Here is an 18,374-nt window from a genome sequence, read left to right on the forward strand (position 1 = left end):
AACACAAAATGTTCCTGGCTACAGCCTCTTATTTCAGGCCCAGAAAGAGTTAAGTATATGTATTGAGCATCTACTTTTATATTTGCTTAGAACAAGTCATTTGGGGTCTCTTATACTGAGCTTTGACCTCTCGTGGTTGTGTTTTTATTTTTCATCCTAAAATGTGTCTTACAAATTTCCTGGTCCTGAGGTTTAATTTTTAAGTGTGTGTGTGTGTGTGTGTGTGTGTGTGTGTGTGTGTGTGTTTTGCTGTTGTTAACTACCTTAAATCCTGTACAGAACAGACTGAGTAGGAATGAGTAAATGAATGTTTGACTGAGTAAACAGATGAACAAGTGTTCTGGAAGGAAGCTGCCCAAGCACTTCCTTGGTCGGAGGAAGCAGTCGTGGCCCGTGTGGGGGAAGCTGCTGTGCTTGGCAGTCACTGGCTTTGATTTTAATGTCTGGATCCAGGGAGCAGTGCAGCACAAGTCCAGGGCTTGATGTCACGCTGGAGGCAGAAAAAACCTAGTCCCAAAACGAGAGACAGTTCACACACCAACTGCAGAACCCAAGCTGAGATACAGTCATTGTTCTCATAAGCAACCCTGTCACTAGATTTAGTTACTCAAGTGGGAGCTTTTGGTGCTTTTTGTACTTGGGTAATGGCTCATCAATTCAATTTAATGAACATGAGTTAAGGGGTTAACTGTGAGCTTTTCTTGCATATATATGGATACAGAATTGAATGTTGCAGTTCATATACTCAAGGAATTTATCATTAAGAGAGGTGATGGTGATGATATTCCTAGCATTTGTGAAGCATTCACTGTGTGCCAGGTATGATGCTAAATGTGGTGCATGCTTAATTTTAATCCCATCAGCCTTGATTGATAAGTGCTCCCATTTTACTGATGTAGAGATTCCACTTCAAAGAGGATAAGTATTAGCTGGGCATAGTAGCACGTGCCTCTAGTCCCAGCTACTCAGGAGGCTGAGGTAGGAGGATTGTTTGAGCCTGGGAGGTGAAGGCTGCAGTAAGCCAACCCCAGCCTGGGTGACAGAGTGAGACCCGGTTGGGTGGGGAGTGGGGGAAGAGTATAAAGTCGGCTGGATGCTGTGGCTTGTGCCTATAATCCCAGCACTTTGGGAAGTTGGAGGATTGATTGAGCTTGGGAGATTGAGGCTGCAGTGAGCCGTGATCTTGCTACTGCACCCCAGCTTGGCCAACAGAGCAAGACCCTGTCTAAAACAAACAAACAACCCAAAGAGGATAAGTAACTTGGCCGAGGTTGCTCAGTAAGCAAGTGATGACCCTGACTTAGAACCCAGCTCTGTTAACTCCAGAGCCCATGTGCAGGACATCCCATGTTGCTCCTGCTGGTTCACAGATAACATAGTACATGGAAAAAAGTCTTAGTGCGCTAGGGGTCTGGAGGAAACGGCATTCGAGTTAAACCCTGGAGCTCAGCCACGGTTTGGACAAGGTAGAGCAGGAGGGGAGGGGTATGACTGAAGACCTTTAGCAGAGGGAGGAGCTTGAGCAGGAGCTAGAGAGAGAGGGTGGAGGGCACTGGGCACTGTACTCTCTGGGGTGAGCACAGGTTGTGGTGGCCAGAATGAGGTGCAGGGATAATCTGCAGGCCCTGTGTGCTGAAGGAAAGCTCAGGGGGGCATCTGCTGCAGGAGCTCCCGGTCAGCTCCTGCGCTCCAGGCAGGCCACGTGCTACATTGTGTTACTCCCCTTTTTGTAGGATTTATTTCTCCAGGAATGTGAAACAAGTCCAGTTTCACTTTTAAAAAGTAGCGGAGAGAAAGCTCTGTTGCACACCTGCAGCTTCCATCATTGCAGAGTGCAACTTGGGCAGATTGAGGAAGGAGATGAGGGAAGGAAACAGTAACCTTCGTATTGGGGGCCTTTGAAAAGAACTTTCAACCACTAAGAAAGCTTAAAAAAACAGAACTTCCATGTTGTATACAAAGAATATAAAATGAAGACTCAAAACTAAAAATCCTGAATTTTATCATGATCTTTACTAACAAATACAAGTTAATAAACTTTTTTGAACATTAGCCTGTTTTCTTAAAACTGCTTGAATCCTTTTAGGTCTGTTGATTCTCTTTAGTTTCTCTCTAGTCATAGACAGTTTGTCATGTCAAGACAATTGCTGGATCTTTGAATTACTCTAACTAATACTGATAAAAGTTTGGTTTGCTGGCAGCCGCAGTTCTTCAGTTTGAATTGTAAATAGTGACAGCTGTGGGGCATTTTGCTCTGAAAGAGACACTGTCTCCTAATCACATAAGAAGCATGGGTCTGTTTCTTCAGCATGAATAGGATCGGCTTGTTTTGGTTTTGGAGATAATGTGCCGGGAGATAAAATGCTAAGAGCAGTTGCTGAATTCTTTCCTCTCCTTAAATATATTTGGAGATAATTGATATGTTCACTTGTGTGTATTTGTAATTCCTATTTAAATTCCTGACAAGTGAGAGAGATGGGCATATTTTTCATTAACTAAGATTTTTTCTTTTTTTTTTTTTTGAGACAGGGTCTCACTCAGTTGCCCAGGCTGGAGTGCAGTGGCGCGATCGCAGCTCACTGCAGTCTTAACCTCCTGGGTTCAGGTCATCCATGCACCTCAGCCTCTTGAGTAGCTGGGACTACAGGCATGTGCCACCACACCTGGCTAATTTTGTATTTTTTGTAGAGATGGGGTTTCGCCACATTGCCCAGGTTGGTCTCAAATGCCTGGGCTCAAGTGATCCACCTGCCTTGACTTCCCAAAATGCTGGGATTACAGGCATGAGCCACCGCGCCTGGCCCATTAACTAAGATGTTGATAGTGCTCCTTATGGTAGCACTGTTTGATTTAGGCTCTTACTTCTTTCAGTTTGTGGCTTGTTACAAAAATGGCTTAAATAGCTTGGTCAGGTTACCTACTAGAATAAGTGCCAATCAGATTTACAGTTATGGGCTTGCGGGATTGTTGTGGCTCGTTCCTTTCACTGTTTACATCGTTCACCTAAATGTCTTTTTTGACTCGGTGTGACTGAGCTCATGGCTAGCAAAAAGGGTATTGTCAAAATAAGGGGTAGGGGTACATGGCTGTAGATTGTCTTTAAAAAGTATCTTGTGAAACTGTCTAAAGGCTCTCAGTGTCCCTCTTAGAAACAGTGAAAAATGGAGTGCTACCAAGGCTTGATCTGGATTCCAAATGAAGAAAGCCTGACCTGGTGTTGCTCCCCAAAACTTAGCTGTGCTCTACTTTGGAGAGTCTAGGAGTGTCCTGGCCCATTGCATAGGGACGGCTTTTACCGTGGGAAAATGACATTGTTGGAAACAGTATTTTCTAAGGTGGATTGCCTGTTCAAATGAGAAGGAGTGCTACGTTTTCCTCCTAACAGATTGCCATTTGTATTTCTTGTAGAAGAACTGAAAGAACACTTGCTGGGAGACAGCGCTATTGATAGAATCTTCACCTTGGGGAACTCGGAATTTCCTGTTAGCTGGGACAACGAGGTCAAACTTTGGACGTTTCTTGAAGATAGAGCCTCACTTCTTTTAAAAACATATAAAACAACTATTGAGGTAATTACACTAAATAAATGAGGATTTGAAATGGGGCTTGGTGCGGTGGCTCACGCTTGTAATCCCAGCACTTTGGGAGGCCGAGGGGGGCGGATCATGAGGTCAGTAATTCAAGACCAGCCTGGCCAACATGGTAAAACCCCGTCTCTACTAAAAATACAGAAATTAGCTGGGCATGGTCTGTAATTCCAACTACTCGGGAGGCTGAGGCAGGAGAATCGCTTGAACCTGGGAGGCGGAGGTTGCAGTGAGCCGAGATCTTGCCACTGCACTCCAGCCTGGGCAACAGAGCAAGACTCCGTCTCAAAAAAAAAAAAAAAAAAGTTTAATGAAAGATTTCTTGTTAATTCTAAACTACTGTAATAGTTTAGCAAAATGATTGCATTTGAAATTTTCCATTCATTTAACAAAAAAAATCATATTTAGGCATTGTTTATTAGAAGATATTTTTTAAATTATTTAATACTTTTTATAATTTCTAATTCACGTGATTTCACAAACATGTTTTCATTTTATGCTTTTTAAGTCCACTACTGAGCCGCTAACTTCAAATACCTCTTTCTCATTCATTCGATCCTTCACTGATGCCATTTACCCACATGCTGTCCTGGGGCTACATCAGTGCCCAAGATAGACAGGGTGATTTTTAAATCAGTGAAGTTCCCTGGCAGATGGGGTAGCACTGTTTGATTTAGGCTGTTCTTTCTTGTTTTGTAACATTTCCATTGAGATATAATTTACATACAATAAAAGGCACACTCTGAAGCGTACATTTTGATGTGTCTGGTCATGCGACCACCTGCCCAGTCAAGTGTTAGAACCTCCCATCACCCCAAAAAGTTTCCTCATGTCCCCATCCCCAGCCGTTGTGCCCTCTGTCTCTATAGTTTTGCTGGTTTAGACTTCTTGTAATTAATTTTGCTCTTTTTTGTTTTCCAGGAAGATAAATCCGTCTTGAAAAACCAGGATCTTTCTGTTCGTGCAAAAATGGCCATCAAATTGCGCTTAGGTGAGAAAGAGATTTTGGAAAAAGCAGTAAAGAGTGCAGCTGTCAACCGGGAATACTACCGCCAACAGATGGAGGAAAAGGCTCCGCTTCCCAAATATGAAGAGAGTAACCTTGGGCTGTTGGAGAGCAGCGTGGGGGACTCGAGGCTCCCCCTGGTCTTGAGAAACCTCGAGGAGGAGGCTGGAGTGCAGGATGCCTTGAACATCAGAGAGGCAATCAGCAAAGCAAAGGCCACAGAAAACGGGCTTGTAAACGGTGAAAACTCTATGCCTAATGGGACCAGGTCTGAAAATGAAAATCTCAATCAAGAAGAAAGTAAAAGAGCAGTTGAAGATGCCAAAGGATCTTCTTCAGACAGCACTGCTGAAGTTAAGAAGTAGCTCGAGGTGAAGCTGGATGGGGGATCCAGTGGAGCAGGAGTTGACGGATGGTCCGTTCACATCGCTGTTTCCTTGTTAACATTTTTCTTTCTGCAGAGAGGAAGATATGTTTTTGCTGCTTTATATAAAAATGGTTTTTTTAAGTTATTTTAAAAATCTAGCTTCCCTTTTTGATTAAGATTGCCATCTTGCTTTTAGGCAAAACAAACCAGTTAACAAACAACCACAAGAAAGGGAGAAGAGGTGCCTGTGGGAGATTTTGCAGACCTATTGTGGGCATAGGTATTTTCTTCCTGGGGAAGAATTCAGTTCCTGTCTCAGCTGTACTTTTGTGGGCTTGTCATCTTGACGACCAGAATGAAAGTTTGCTTTGCCTCCTGCCAGCCAGAGCTGGTAGTGGGACTTGGGGATTCAGCGTGAAGGTGGGGAAGTTGCACAGCAGTAAACAGAATTGAAGTTGAGAAACTTTAGAATCTGGGCAAAATGTTTGGTTTTTCTCCTTAAAAAAAAAAATAACACCCCATTACCAAAAGAAAAGGTAAGGTGGCAACCTTATTTTTAATAGTTTGAAATGTTGATGATAATCCTAATTATATAAAAATATATATATATAAACACACATATATATAGTGATTTCTAAAGATTTGTTTACTTTTGTGTTTTGTTTTACTGTACTAAGAACTTGTCCTTTCTCCTTGAATCAAAGTAGGACATGCATCATCCTCCTAATTTTAAATGTTGGCTCTGATTTTAAAGTGGTGCATTTGATTCCAGCCTTGGTAATGGAGAGTTTGCAAACACACAGCGGCCCACAGCTTCACGTGGTGGTGTGCAGTGTGAGGCAGCTCCTTGGCTTTCCTGGTTTTCACAACAAGCTAGAGATTTTCAAAGCTACACTTTTGAGTAAAAACCCTTATTAAAAGAAAAACATGATTAATATTTTTGTCTATTCCTTTTTTTGGAGTGGGACAGGCCCTGTGAGTTTAGCTTTTACACAAACCATCTTACTGCCCAAGCATTGTTTGAACCTTGACCTCCTGCCCTGGGCTTTGCTAACCTGGGAGCTACTGAGGCACAGCCGTGGGGCCCAGAGGCCTGCAGGAGCCCCCCCATCAGCCTGCCTATCTGTGCAGGCAGCGGGAACTCAAGAAAAGGAGTCCTTAGGATTTAGGGGAAGGAAAAGGTTGGGACCGTGTCCTTGGGGTGGGAGAGGGATCTGTCTCCTTCTGCCACCAGTTTTCAGGTTTACTGATAACCAGTTTTTCTTTACCACAAATTTTCACATTGTCTCTGATGTCGTAAGTACACCGCTGATTTTGAAAACGTGAATTATTCCCCCAACTGTTTGATAAATGCTGCTGCAACACAGGTCGTCTTAAGGATGCTCTGGGAGTTTCTCTTGGGGAAGACATAGCTCTGCAGATCAATTGCCTAATCCCCCCGACAGTTGAGATAAATTTAACTCTTTAAGGCATTGCTTGCGTTGCTCAGTAGGTTAATTTACCTGCTGCACTGGGCGCTGGACTCAAGCTTCATGTCTGCGTGAGGCTGGAACATTTCCTGGCGTTGACGCCTGTACCTTTCCTAGCTTGTTGATGTGTACCAGGAGGAAGCATGTGATTGCCACCTCTCGTATCAGCCTTACACCTGAGATACCTTACCAAAAATATTAAATAGTCTGTAAAGCTTAGTGTCAATTTCTAAAAGGCAATAGCTTTGTAGTACTTGAGTTTTCTACTCTAGAAGCCCAAGAGCCTTCTAGAACTTTGATGACCAATTTGTCCATAGAATTGTCTTCTTATAGGATTAAAAGTTTTCAAGCCTAATAATAAAAAGTCTTTTTTGAAAACATATATACAGTTCAAACATAAAATAACATCATGAGACAGCTGGGTTTTCAAACTATTCCCTGGCAAAGTTCGAGTTCCCATGGAGCTGGGATAGCGCCAGACTGGAGTCGGGATCCCAGGCTCCTGTTCCAGCGCCACCTTTAATGGGTGTTGTGATGTCGGTTCCTGGGACCCAGTTTCTTCATTTATTTGTGAAAAGAATGGTACTAAGTTGTCCAAAGTCCCTGCTTAAAGATTAAGAACTGTTTTTTCTGTCATTTCTCCATTGACAGACTTGGTTGTTAAGGTTATTGGATCAAAAAGAGATGAAGTATGCTTCCAGTTGGGAACAGCCTCTGCATGACATAATGGCACCCACAAGAACGGAACTGTTTTGATGTCAGAAGACAGTATCTATTGAACAGCATTACTTTCCTGAGTTGGGTAGGATTGCCCTAAAATGACTCGCAAAGGCAGGCGAGACCACAGCATACATTAGTCATCCTCGTTGCCCCGCTGCAGTTCGGCAGCTCTAGTGCTGCCTGCACAGACACTTGGAGCTACAACTTAAGCATTTGAAAATTGAGGGAAAGTGATTAAATTGGCATTGAAGAACCCTCATTGCCATCTGTCATGAAAATAGACCTTTCTCTCAAATCATTTTAAAGTTTACTTTCTTCTGAATGCTTTTGGATAAGAGGCTGTTCAGGCTAGTTACTGGAAACATGCCAGGCTCTGCTTCCGTTTCATTAGCTCTATGTGTTATTTGTGTAAATAGTTAGCAATTAGATTTCACCGGCCTAGAAAAACTTCCCTGTTTTTCATGTAAACTGGCAATTGATAGGTGGTTTTTCCCCAGTGGTTTCTAGAATAGGCTAAGAGATGTATGTAATTTTTTTTGAGAGATGGGGTAAGACATTAAAAATAGTTCCAGGTTCCCAATACACAGGGTTATGCTAAATTAAACCTCCACTTAAAAATGAGGGAATCAATTTTCTGTAAATTATCAGTTATATTTTCTTTTTTCTTTTCCTTTAAGACGGAGTTTCACTCTGTCTCCCAGGCTGAAGTGCAGTGGCACCATGTCAGCTCACTGCAACCTCTATCTCCTGGGTTCAAGCAATTCTCCTGCCTCAGCCTCCCGAGTAGCTAGGATTACAGGTGCCCACCACCACACCTGGCCAATTTTTTTATTTTTTAGTAGAGATGGAGTTTCACCATGTTGGCCAGACTGGTCTCGATCTCCTGACCTCAGGTGATCAGCCTGCCTCTGCCTCCCAAAGTGCTGGGAATACAGGTGTGAGCCACCGCACCCGGCCACCAGTTTAGATTTCCTTGGTGATTAATACGTACGTTGTAGGAGCAAAAGAATAAAGCCAGTCCAATGAAAGTGCATGTGACTTGAGCTCAGAACCGAAATGGCACTGACTGTGAAGAAAATAGGGAATGATAATGGTAGTTGGTTTGGAGGGTACTTTGCAGAGAGCCCAGATGTGACAGTGTTGACAGTAACCCTAGCTGAAGTGAGCAGCTGCTTCTGCACCGTGCTCGTGTTGTTATTGATCTGGCAAAACAAATGCGAGTAATGCGGGAGAGCTGACCTGACTCAGGAATTTGACTCATTGTTATTTAAATGTCAATTTGAGGTGGGTGTAGGGTAGGATCCAGTAATGTCATTAAGGGTCACCCTACTATTTTAATCAGCAGCCCCCTATCTAATGTATTCCTAAAATTCTGTATGTAAATTGAATTTGAATAACTTGAATTGTATTTAAATGCACTGGCAAATTTGTTATTTAAATGAAGCTGCCCTGCTGGTCCTGGGTGTACTTGGGCTGGAGAGAGGAAGTCTTAGCAGGGACATGATCTTCCTGTCTTCACAGATTTGAAGAGCTGTCGCCTGAAGGAGGGGTGAGACTCATTCTGGGTCTGCAAAAGGCACAGCTAGGGCCAGGGGTTGGGTGGCAGAATTCAGCCAAGGGAGAGAGCACTCCCTAACGCCTGCTATGAGAGGGCACATGCCTGCTGCTCTGGAGGTGAGCAGGCGCAGCCATCGGGGTGTCTGGACCACTCGGACCTGGTTCCAGGCATGGGATCCTGGGCCAGTTGTTAGGAGTTTCTGTCACCTCCTTCAGGGACCCTCACACTCTCCACCTCAGCAGTGCTGGGTGCGTTGAAAAGCTGCGTGCTGTGCCTGTACATGTTAAACAGCCATTGCATGTTTGTGATGACCATCTTCTAAGCCGGAGCCACTCCCAGGAAGCAGGAGATGTTCCTGAGACTGGGGATAGCAAAATCATCCATGCTCTGCCAGCAAGCAGCGTGCGTCATCTGTCCATTGATTTGGGAACCTCAGCCCTGAACTTAGCAACAGTTGTGTTCTTAGTGGAATACAGATTCTGTGGGTAATTCAGAGACTCAGGAAGCCTTGCCCTTGAGGCACTGAGGCAGATGTCTGAACGGTAGGCGTGGCAGAGCGTACCAGGCTGCGTGAGCGGGTGGACACACGCTTTGGCGCTGGAGATGGTGGCACGTGGCTGGGCTTAGGGCTCCATTTGTGAGATATGGAGGTGGGGTGAGCCCTTGAGGGTATGGAGGGAGGCAGGGAAGAGCCAGCCATGCACAGGAGGGGCTGAGAAGTTCAGGCTTCTGGGGAAGAGTCCTGTGAAGATGCTGGTCACTGGTTCCTGACCGCAGTGCTGGCTCCCCGGGGCCTGCAGGGAGAGCACACGTGCAGTTGTGCAGCTCTCGTAATGGATGGACTTCAGGAGGGCGCCTCCTGGTGATTGCCGCTCCCTTCACAAATGCCACCCTTGGTAGATCCCTTAGAAACAAGGTGAAAGGACTGGGAAGTCCCTGTGTGGACTCAGTAGCAGTTTATGGAGTTGGGAACCTTAACTCAGGTCATCACACCACTGTCCATCAGCTCTTGGTCTTTAACAGCCTCTTGATACCCTCTCACTTCTGGGCAGCTTTTCTTGGCCCAAACGCAGGCGTATCTGTGCACGCACATGTGTGTCACCTATTTCTATATAAACCTACTTGGTATATATGAGCACATACATACACACATACCAATACATATATACGTGTGTGTATAGAAAACTTTCCCCAAACTCATATTCTTCCTCTTCAGGCAACAGAGAAGCTCCTCAACGTGGGTTAGGCCAAACTTGACATGAAAGTGAACGTGGAAGTGCTGGTGCTGGTGAGGCCCTGTGTGTCCCCACCTGGCTGTTTGAATTCCTAGAGTCTCGTACAGCACGTGGTGCAGAGTGCGGACTCTGGGGAGGCTTCCAGACTGACCGAACAATCATAACCAAGTGGGAGGCCCGCGCGCCTCCGAAGTCCCAGGGTGGTTTTAAAATCACACTCCTTTCTTCTCTCTCTATTCCCTCGCCCTCCTGCTTCCTGTTTCTGCCGCTTGTACCTGACTCCTCAAGAGTGGTAGAAAAGGATCAAGTTGTGGCTTGAACCTCAACCATCCTCCTCCATTTTAATGAGGTTCCGGAGGAGCTCCTTGTAGGATCCAGTCAGCTTAAAGTCCTAGGAAGGTACCTGGAGGATGCGTGAGGGTGGGCTCCCCCTGCCGGCTGTGCCCCTTTCTGCAGGGTGTGCAGAGCTTCCCACCCTCACACTCCACCCGTCAGTCATGCAAAACTTCCTCTTCAAAAAGGAACCAATGAGCAGATTCTCACCTCAGTGCCTAGTCCATGAAGAGTGTTTGCACTTTAGCCCGTACACAAAATTTTAGCCCAGAGAAGCAGCTCATCCCAAACATGGGCTTTGAAATCTGCAGAACCTAAAGTATAATCCGGACCCTCTACCTTCCCCTATCATCTGTGACCCCCGCGCAAGTTTCTTGATGTGCAGGATGTTGATTTTCTCATCTGCAAAATGGAATAACCCCAGGAGGTTGCTGCAATAATAGATGTAAATCTGTCACAGTGCCTGGGACACAGTAGCTATCCAATGGTTGGTTCCCACTGTGACTGGCTGAGCGATGTCAGTCAGCCCAAGATCTGGACTAATGGCAGACTGGAGGCACATTCTGAGTTACGGGGGTTTCTGTGGGTGGTGAAATATTCCCCTCAGCCACGTGGCTTCAACATGTGGACCTCCCGTCCATATCCCACTGTCACATTCTCCGTGCCTTTCCCAGACTTGGCACGTATCTCAAACTGAAAATATTTGCTGACTTACTTTATACATACATATATATATTTCAGTATGAACTACCATCCAACAAGCACCTGTGAATTTCTTGGCTTTAAGTTTTCAAGCAACTCTAAACAAACCCTCCCCTAAATGCATCTGCAAATGACAACTTATTGAGCAGCAAGAGATGGCAGTTATGATTGTGTGCCACCCCACCCGGCCTAGTTTTGGAAATAATACCCTAGCTGGCACCAGGAAATAATACGCTAGCACCGGAAGATGTTGTCAGGTGAATCCTGAAATGCATCTAGAAAAACAGTTCTTGCTCTCTCATACAAAAATTAAAACGTTTGTTTTATTTTGGTCATCGACAATTGTCAAAATAACTAGCATTGGGCTAATGTTATCTAATGTAAGTGTTGACACCATTAAGACTGCAGTATAATTAGTCAGGAAATGTAGTCATAACACTCCTTGGATTTTCAAAGGACCAGAATGGGTGTTTTTGAAAAGTTGTATCGGGGAAAAAAGGAAAATGGAATTGTATTTCCTGCTCCGCACTTGCGTGATGAGTATCAGCCTAGATCAGACTCAGGGTGGTTAATAACCTCCTTCCCTCCTTACAGCCCTGCTCTTAAAAAGCAGGTGCTATGACAGAAACCCCGACATACTGCAGGCTGTCACCAAGGTGGTGCTTTACATAAAAGCGCTTTACAGTGTTATTTTTGCAAGACTTGAGCCCTGAGTGGATACTGAGTGTGGAGCAGCCTGGTTTTGTACACTTCTGCCACATGTTGAGATGCCATGGGAGCCGGTGACTCACGCGCCACCGACGTTCACAAAAGCTCCCGGCTGGGAGCAGAGCATTGAAGGGAAGGGTCTGGCTGCTTGGCGTATGTTAACCAGGCTGAGTACTGAGCGTCTTAAAAGCCAAGCCACGTTTGCCTTTCAGCTTTACTTTGTGATGACGAAAGAGGAGGTCTGTTTCTTCAGGGGCTCACTCAGCGCTGCTGGATCTGAAGATGCCCGGGAGGAGGGTAAGGGGTGAAAAGGGCATCCTAAGACAGGGTGGGACACAGCGGCCTCTCCAGGTTAACTCAGTGTTCTCTGAGGCACAGAATACCGGAGATCTGAGACCCCTGAGGTGCAAACCCTCCCCTCAAGGATCTAAGCAGGCGGTGGGCTGCCGCTGGCTCCTGCCCACAGGTGGTGGGGGGCGGAAGCCCTGTTCCACAGGTGACAAGTGTGGGTCCCAGCCATCATGTTTAGCCAATGATCTTGTCCATGCTTTCTCCCGAGAAACGCTTTGAGTTAGTGATGACGTCCACTGATTCACGCAGCACTTATTTGAGCATCTCCTATGTGCTGGGCACCACACTAGGCCCTGGGGCCAAATGACACAGGGTGCTTGCTTGTGGAGGAACGGATGGCCTCCTGTGGTGAGCTGTGCCCAAGCCAGCTCTTAATATATGCTCCACTTTCCAAATCTTAATGGAAAATAGGCTGGATAGACTTTTAATCCCCACCTTATACAAAATTGTGGATTACCTGTGTGTTCTTAGTCTGACTTATTTTTTTTCCCCTCATAGGGGTTCATTTCTATTACCAAACAACAGAGAAGTTGAGTGTCTGATTTTCCCCCAACAATGTAAGTATTTTAAAGCTCGCCTCAGGAAGCTAGGGTCACCTTCATGTTTGTAGATACTGCATTTCCTGTTTTCCAACGTTCTGGGATCTCCCAAATGAGTGATGCAGTCACAAGAGGGGACCTAGGCATCATAGCTTTGGGGTGACCCATAAGTGACAGTGAAGTCCCTGTTTCCTTTGCTGCAACTGAAGCCTGTTATGAGATTGGTGTATGGAACTAGTCCCGCTTCCCAGTACTGGTTTGCAAACATCTATTTTTAAAGTGATGACATTTTAAAAACCACCTCTTATTCCCATTTGGGGTTCAGTTGACTGTCAGCAGTAACCGAGAAAAATCGCGCCAGCCACACATACTGCAGTATATCTTAAATGGGCAGTTCACAAGGCAATTGGAGGAGCTGTGTTCGTTGATGGGCCACACTTGAGTGTAGAATCTTGTTTCTGTTTCATTCCTGTGACAAGTTTTGTTTACTGCCCCAGCTGCCTGTGGCCAAAGCAGCTAGGATCTTTGTTCATGAACATTTTAATGTTTAGAAATCCAAATGAACAAATAAACCTCCCTAAAACAAACAAAATGACTCCCATAGGCATCAAATAATCCTCCAGGCTATCTCTAAGGAAGCCAGGATTTCCAGCAGCAATTAAATTGCATGATTGGATACAGGGAAAATTTTATAATTGCTCACAGGTAGCAATTTATTAGGATAGATGTTACTTATGACGTGTCAAAAAGGTCAAAGTTTATACTTCCTTGGACATTAACCTAATCGTCGAAACTCTAAAAGTTACACTTTTTGGTCATTAATTTTTTTTTACAAGCAGAGATTTTGACAATTAACCCAGTTAATAAAGGTCAAATTTCAATTTTTTCCAATTTCTGGAGCATTTAAATTATTCCTTTTTGAAAATGGGAAGATAGAGGATGATAAATAGTTATTAAATGAGTACAAGGATGTAGTTCTGCTGTCAGGGTGATGATTATAAAACAGCTGATACTGGAAGAATAGAATTGCTGTGTATCTGATTGGAAGGAAAGTAGATTACAAGCAGAGGAAATAGAAAAATTAAGCCCAAATAATGTGTGCAGTTAGTAGGATAATGTGGGTATATGCGCTTGTTAAATCATCTCAGGATTCTAGTCATTCAATTATGTAGACTTCAGGCTTCAGCTATTGAATCTGCACATTTTAAAATAAGTAATTTCTGCAAACTTGCAACGAAGTACAACTTGGGTTAAAAACCATTTGTCGCCCACCAGGCAGCATCCCTCAAATGAGTCTAAAGAGGGGCAAACAACAGTCAGTGCAGCCAAAGCCCGCTGGTAGGAAGGTCGGGACGCACTGGACCGCCCTTCCTCCACCCCACAGCCAGCACAGTCACCAGACAGCTGGGGCAGCTGTGTGAGTGAAGAAGGGGGTTTTAGAACCTGTCATGTATGGGAAATGGCAGAGGAAGTCCACAGAGCCCTTCTCTGCCACTCCAGCAGGACAAACCAAACCTCCGTCTCCACCCTGGTCAAAACCAAATGACCCACACGCTCTCCCTTTATCCCCGGGGAGCGCCCCTGGGAATCCCCATATCCCTGCTCCGCTCGCGCCCCCTGGTGGCAGTGCCGCCCAGGGAGCTCTAAGTAGAGGCCTTGGGTTCTGTTCCACTGAGCAGGTACCTTCCTGGACCCGGCCAGAAACTTGAGACAAGAGGTGGCTTTTTGTTTTTTGAGACAGGGTCTCACTCTGTTGCCCAGGCTGAGTGCAGTGGTGTGATCGTGGCTCACTGCAGCCTCGACCTTCCAGGCTCAAGTGGACCTTCCAGGCTCAAGTGAACCTTCCACGCTCAAGTGAACCTTCCACCTTAGCCTCCCGAGTAGCTGGGACTACAGGCGTGCACCGCCATGCCCAGCTAATTTTTTTGTTTTTTGTTTTGTTTTTTTGAGGCAGAGTCTCGCTCTGTCGCCCAGGCTGGAATGCAGTGGTGCAATTTTGGCTCGCTGCAACCTCCGCCTCCTGGGTTCAAGTGATTCTCTGCCTCAGGCTCCCGAGTAGCTGGGATTACAGGCACCTGCCGCCATTCCCGGCTAATTTTTGTATTTTTAGTAGAGACGGGGTTTCACTGTGTTGGCCAGGCTGGTCTTGAACTCCTGACCTCGTGATCTGCCCACCTCGGCCTCCTAAAGTGCTGGGATGACAGGCGTGAGCCACCGCTCCTGGCCTTTTTTTTTTTTTTTTGGTAGAGATGGGGTCTTGTTATGTTGCCGGCCTCCACCTCTCAAAGTGCTGGGATTACAGGTGTGAGCTACCATGCCCAGCCAAGAGCTAGTTCTTTGTTTGCATTGGATGCATTTGGGATTTCTTGCTCCTGTTTATTGCATAAATAAAGGCTCCTCGGTATAGATGTGTTTCGCTTTTGTTGCCCACGCTGTAGTGCAGTGGCACGATCTTGGCTCACCACAACCTGCACCTCCCAGGTTCAAGTGATTTTCCTGCCTCAGCCTCCCGAGTAGCTGGGATTACAGGCATGCGCCACTGTACCCGGCTAATTAAATAACCAATATATAAAACAAGCTTGCACTGCATCTGTGTATTCAACAAGCACAAGGAGCCAGCACCTGCCTCCTCTGCCCTTGGCCTCTTGTCCAGCCCAGTTCTCTGTGTTTAAACTCTGCAGTGATGCCCCATGTCACTGCACGGTGTAGTGTCCTTGCTGCACTGATTTTCTTTTGCAGGTGACATTCGAGGCCCTGTGTATCGCCAGGGCTGTGTCCAACCCGGCACTGTGTTGAGGCTATTCCTTGCACATAGTAGGTGCCCAGAAAATGCTGAAGAAAAAAGAAAGTCCAGCTGGGCGCAGTGGCTCACGTCTGTAATCCCAACACTTTGGGAGGACGAGGTGGGTGGATCACCTGAGGTCTGGAGTTCGAGACCAGCCTGACCAACATGGAGAAATCCCATATCTACTAAACATACAAAATTAGCCAGGTGCAGTGGCGCATGCCTGTAATCCCAGCTACTCAGGAGGCTGAGGCAGGAAAATCACTTGAACCTGGGAGGTGGAGGTTGCGGTGAGCCAAGATCGTGCCACTGCCCTTCCACTCTCCCCATGTCCATCAATGCCATTATTTGTTACTGCATCGCTCATCTCCCTTTTCTGATAGGTGGGAAATGGTATTTTATTGTATCCGCAATTTGCTGCGTACCTGCAGGGGCCAGACTCCCCCAAATGGATGGGCTGATCTTGGCACATCGGTGGGGCAAGTGCCCCCCTTGGGGGCGCCTAGAGGAGGAGATGTGGGAGCTTGGCCCCAGCAGATGGCAGTTTTCCCAGTGGACAAAGAAGCAGGGCAGTGCATGGCGGTGCTGGGGCTGAGCTGAAGTGGAGAAGGAACCTCCTGAAAGAAAATGGAGGCTCATTCCAGAGTCTCCCGTACCAGACAGGAGCAGCTCGGCTCCTCCCTTCTGGGGCCGGGGGTAGGGGTTTGCTGGATTCCAGCGTGATCTTTGGGGGGCGTTACACAGTGCATTAAGGGACTAGCTGTCCTGGGGAGATGCTCAGGTGTCCCAGCAGTGGACCCCGGGGGAGGCGGGAGGCCCAGCCTTCCAACAGCATGAAAAGTAAGGGCGTGTCTGAGACGGGCGCAAGCCTGATGACAGTGGGCTGGCAGGGCCCAGGACCATGTGGGCCATAGCGTGGGGCAGGGATGCCATGATCCTAAGTGGCTTGAGGACCAGGAGCAGGTTTCCTGGGGAAGAAATAAGCACCCCCTCCCCACCCCTCCAAAGCCACCAGGTTGAGGTGACAAGAGGTATGAGCCCTGGAGGAAGGTGGGCTCATGCCAACTCTTCCTCCATTGCCTTTTCGATCTTTGCAAGGTTATTTAATTGCACTTCAGTTTCTCCATCTGTAAAATGGGAGTGCAGTGAAGGAACACAAAGTACTAGGGCTGAATCTACACACTGGAACATGACCCTTTCCCCCTTCTCCGACTGTCCGTCTATGTACACGTGGGAGGAGCATGGCCTCAGGAATTCACCAAGACATAAATCCCCATCTTCATGAAGCAGGGTCTTTAGCTGAATTTAGGCAAGTCTGTCCAAATTTAAATGAGCCACCTGTGTACGTGACTCCCTTTATAATCCTTTCAGACACTGCAGTGAGCTGGCCCTGTCTTGCATTTCCAGCAGAACCCACTCTGTCCCCTGCCTGCTCTTTTGCTCCCACAGAGTCTGTGTGAACTAAGAACCGCATCCAAGCATGGGAAACAGCTTTCTAACCATTCCTCAAAACGCAAACACAATAAAGATGAGTACATTTGCAAAAATTGCATGACAAAAAAACTCCATCATAAGAAAAGTAACATTTTCCCCAATAAACTGGGAGAAAATATGGCTATGACAGAGAAAGGATTAGTATTTCTACTATATAAAGAACTCAACTGAGGGACAAAGGACCAAAAACTTGAAAGAAACATGGGAAAAACACATGAACAGACAATTCACACACATAAAATCCTCAAACAAGAAAACATGTCCATATTCATTCACTGAAAACTGCAATTTAAAGCCACACAGAGACACTGTTTCCCACCCATCAGATTAACGGAAGTCAAACCACGACCATGCATTCTGTTGGCGAGGCTGCAGGGAACAGGTATTTTCTTGTGCAGCTGGTGGAGATGCAAATTAGTACAACCCTTTTGAAGGGAATTTGGCAATACCAAACAGCCCCATACACATGTACCTTTCAATGCACCAGTCTCACTTCTAGGAATCTATCCTGAATATGCAACTCCAACAAAAATAGATACAGGTTATTCATTACAACATTGTAATTGGCAGACACCTCTTGAACCAACCGAATCAAGGTCAACATCACCAATGATAAGGCATTGGCAGCATGAACCCCCATATGGGGCACTGAGGAGGACCCAGCGTCACCTCTGTGGGATTCTTGCCAAAAATGCACAACTTCCGTCCAAAACAGAATATCAGACAAACCCAAACTGAGGGACATTTGACAAAATAACTGAAAAATGTTCTTCCACAGTTTCAGGATGATGGAAGACTAAGACTGAGGAGCTGCCCCAGATTGGAGGGCACAAAGGAGACATGCGGACTGAGCAGTGTGGGACCCCAGACAGGACCCTGGAAGGGAAGAAGGACGTTTGTGGGAAAACGGTGCAATCGGAATCAGGTGTGCAGTCGAGTTAATAGTATTGCACATTGGTGACATCCCGGGTTTGCTGATTATACTTGGGTTATGGGGCTGGGGGAGGGATATACGGAGAATCTGTACTATTTCTACGGCTTTTCTGAAAGCCTGAAATTAGTTCAAAAACAAAACAACACAAACCCTGTGTCGCGGCCAAGCCTGCCTGGGTTTCAATCCCTGCCCTGCTCCCGCCCACCATGCGTCCAGGTCCTAGTCCTCCCGTTTGCACGGGTGGGGAAGCTCCCAGGATAGCGCCCGGGGCTGGTGGCTGCATTCTGGGGGGCTCTGGGAAATCAACTGCGAGGCTGCACAGAGTTTTAACATTTCTCTTTATGAAGTACAGCAAGAACTGCAGACAAATCTGTAGCTGTGCATAAGGGTCCAAGTGTTGCTTTGTTTTTCAAATGAAATACTGAGAGACTGGTAGACCACACAAAGGAAAGAGGACAGGGTTTTGCAGGCAATTTAAAAAACACAGCCAATAGCAACACAGGCTGGTGCTCCATCTCGGGGGAAGGGGAGGAACATGTGCTGAGCCTTCTCTGTGTGGGGGCTTTGCAGGTGCTGGCCCCTGCTC

General features: G+C 46.2%; 1 protein-coding gene across 2 annotated transcripts in view; it reads left to right on the forward strand.

Moving 5' to 3' along the window:
* Positions 1–7,539, forward strand: part of SETD3 (SET domain containing 3, actin N3(tau)-histidine methyltransferase) — an 85,686-nt gene extending 78,147 nt beyond the window's left edge. The window contains exons 12-14 of one of the 2 annotated variants that reach the window (XM_063643909.1): positions 3,409–3,569; positions 4,509–4,578; positions 7,081–7,539. In XM_063643909.1, the coding sequence (XP_063499979.1) occupies positions 3,409–3,569; positions 4,509–4,578; positions 7,081–7,151 (302 nt within the window). In that variant the 3' untranslated portion in view covers positions 7,152–7,539. Of the gene's footprint in view, positions 1–3,408; positions 3,570–4,508; positions 5,896–7,080 lie in introns of those variants that run through there. The other variant, XM_055288228.2, reaches the window with a different exon arrangement.
* The last annotated feature ends 10,835 nt before the right edge of the window (positions 7,540–18,374 follow it).

Source organism: Symphalangus syndactylus, chromosome 8 (assembly GCF_028878055.3).
Source record: "Symphalangus syndactylus isolate Jambi chromosome 8, NHGRI_mSymSyn1-v2.1_pri, whole genome shotgun sequence".
Classification (NCBI taxonomy): domain Eukaryota; kingdom Metazoa; phylum Chordata; class Mammalia; order Primates; family Hylobatidae; genus Symphalangus; species Symphalangus syndactylus.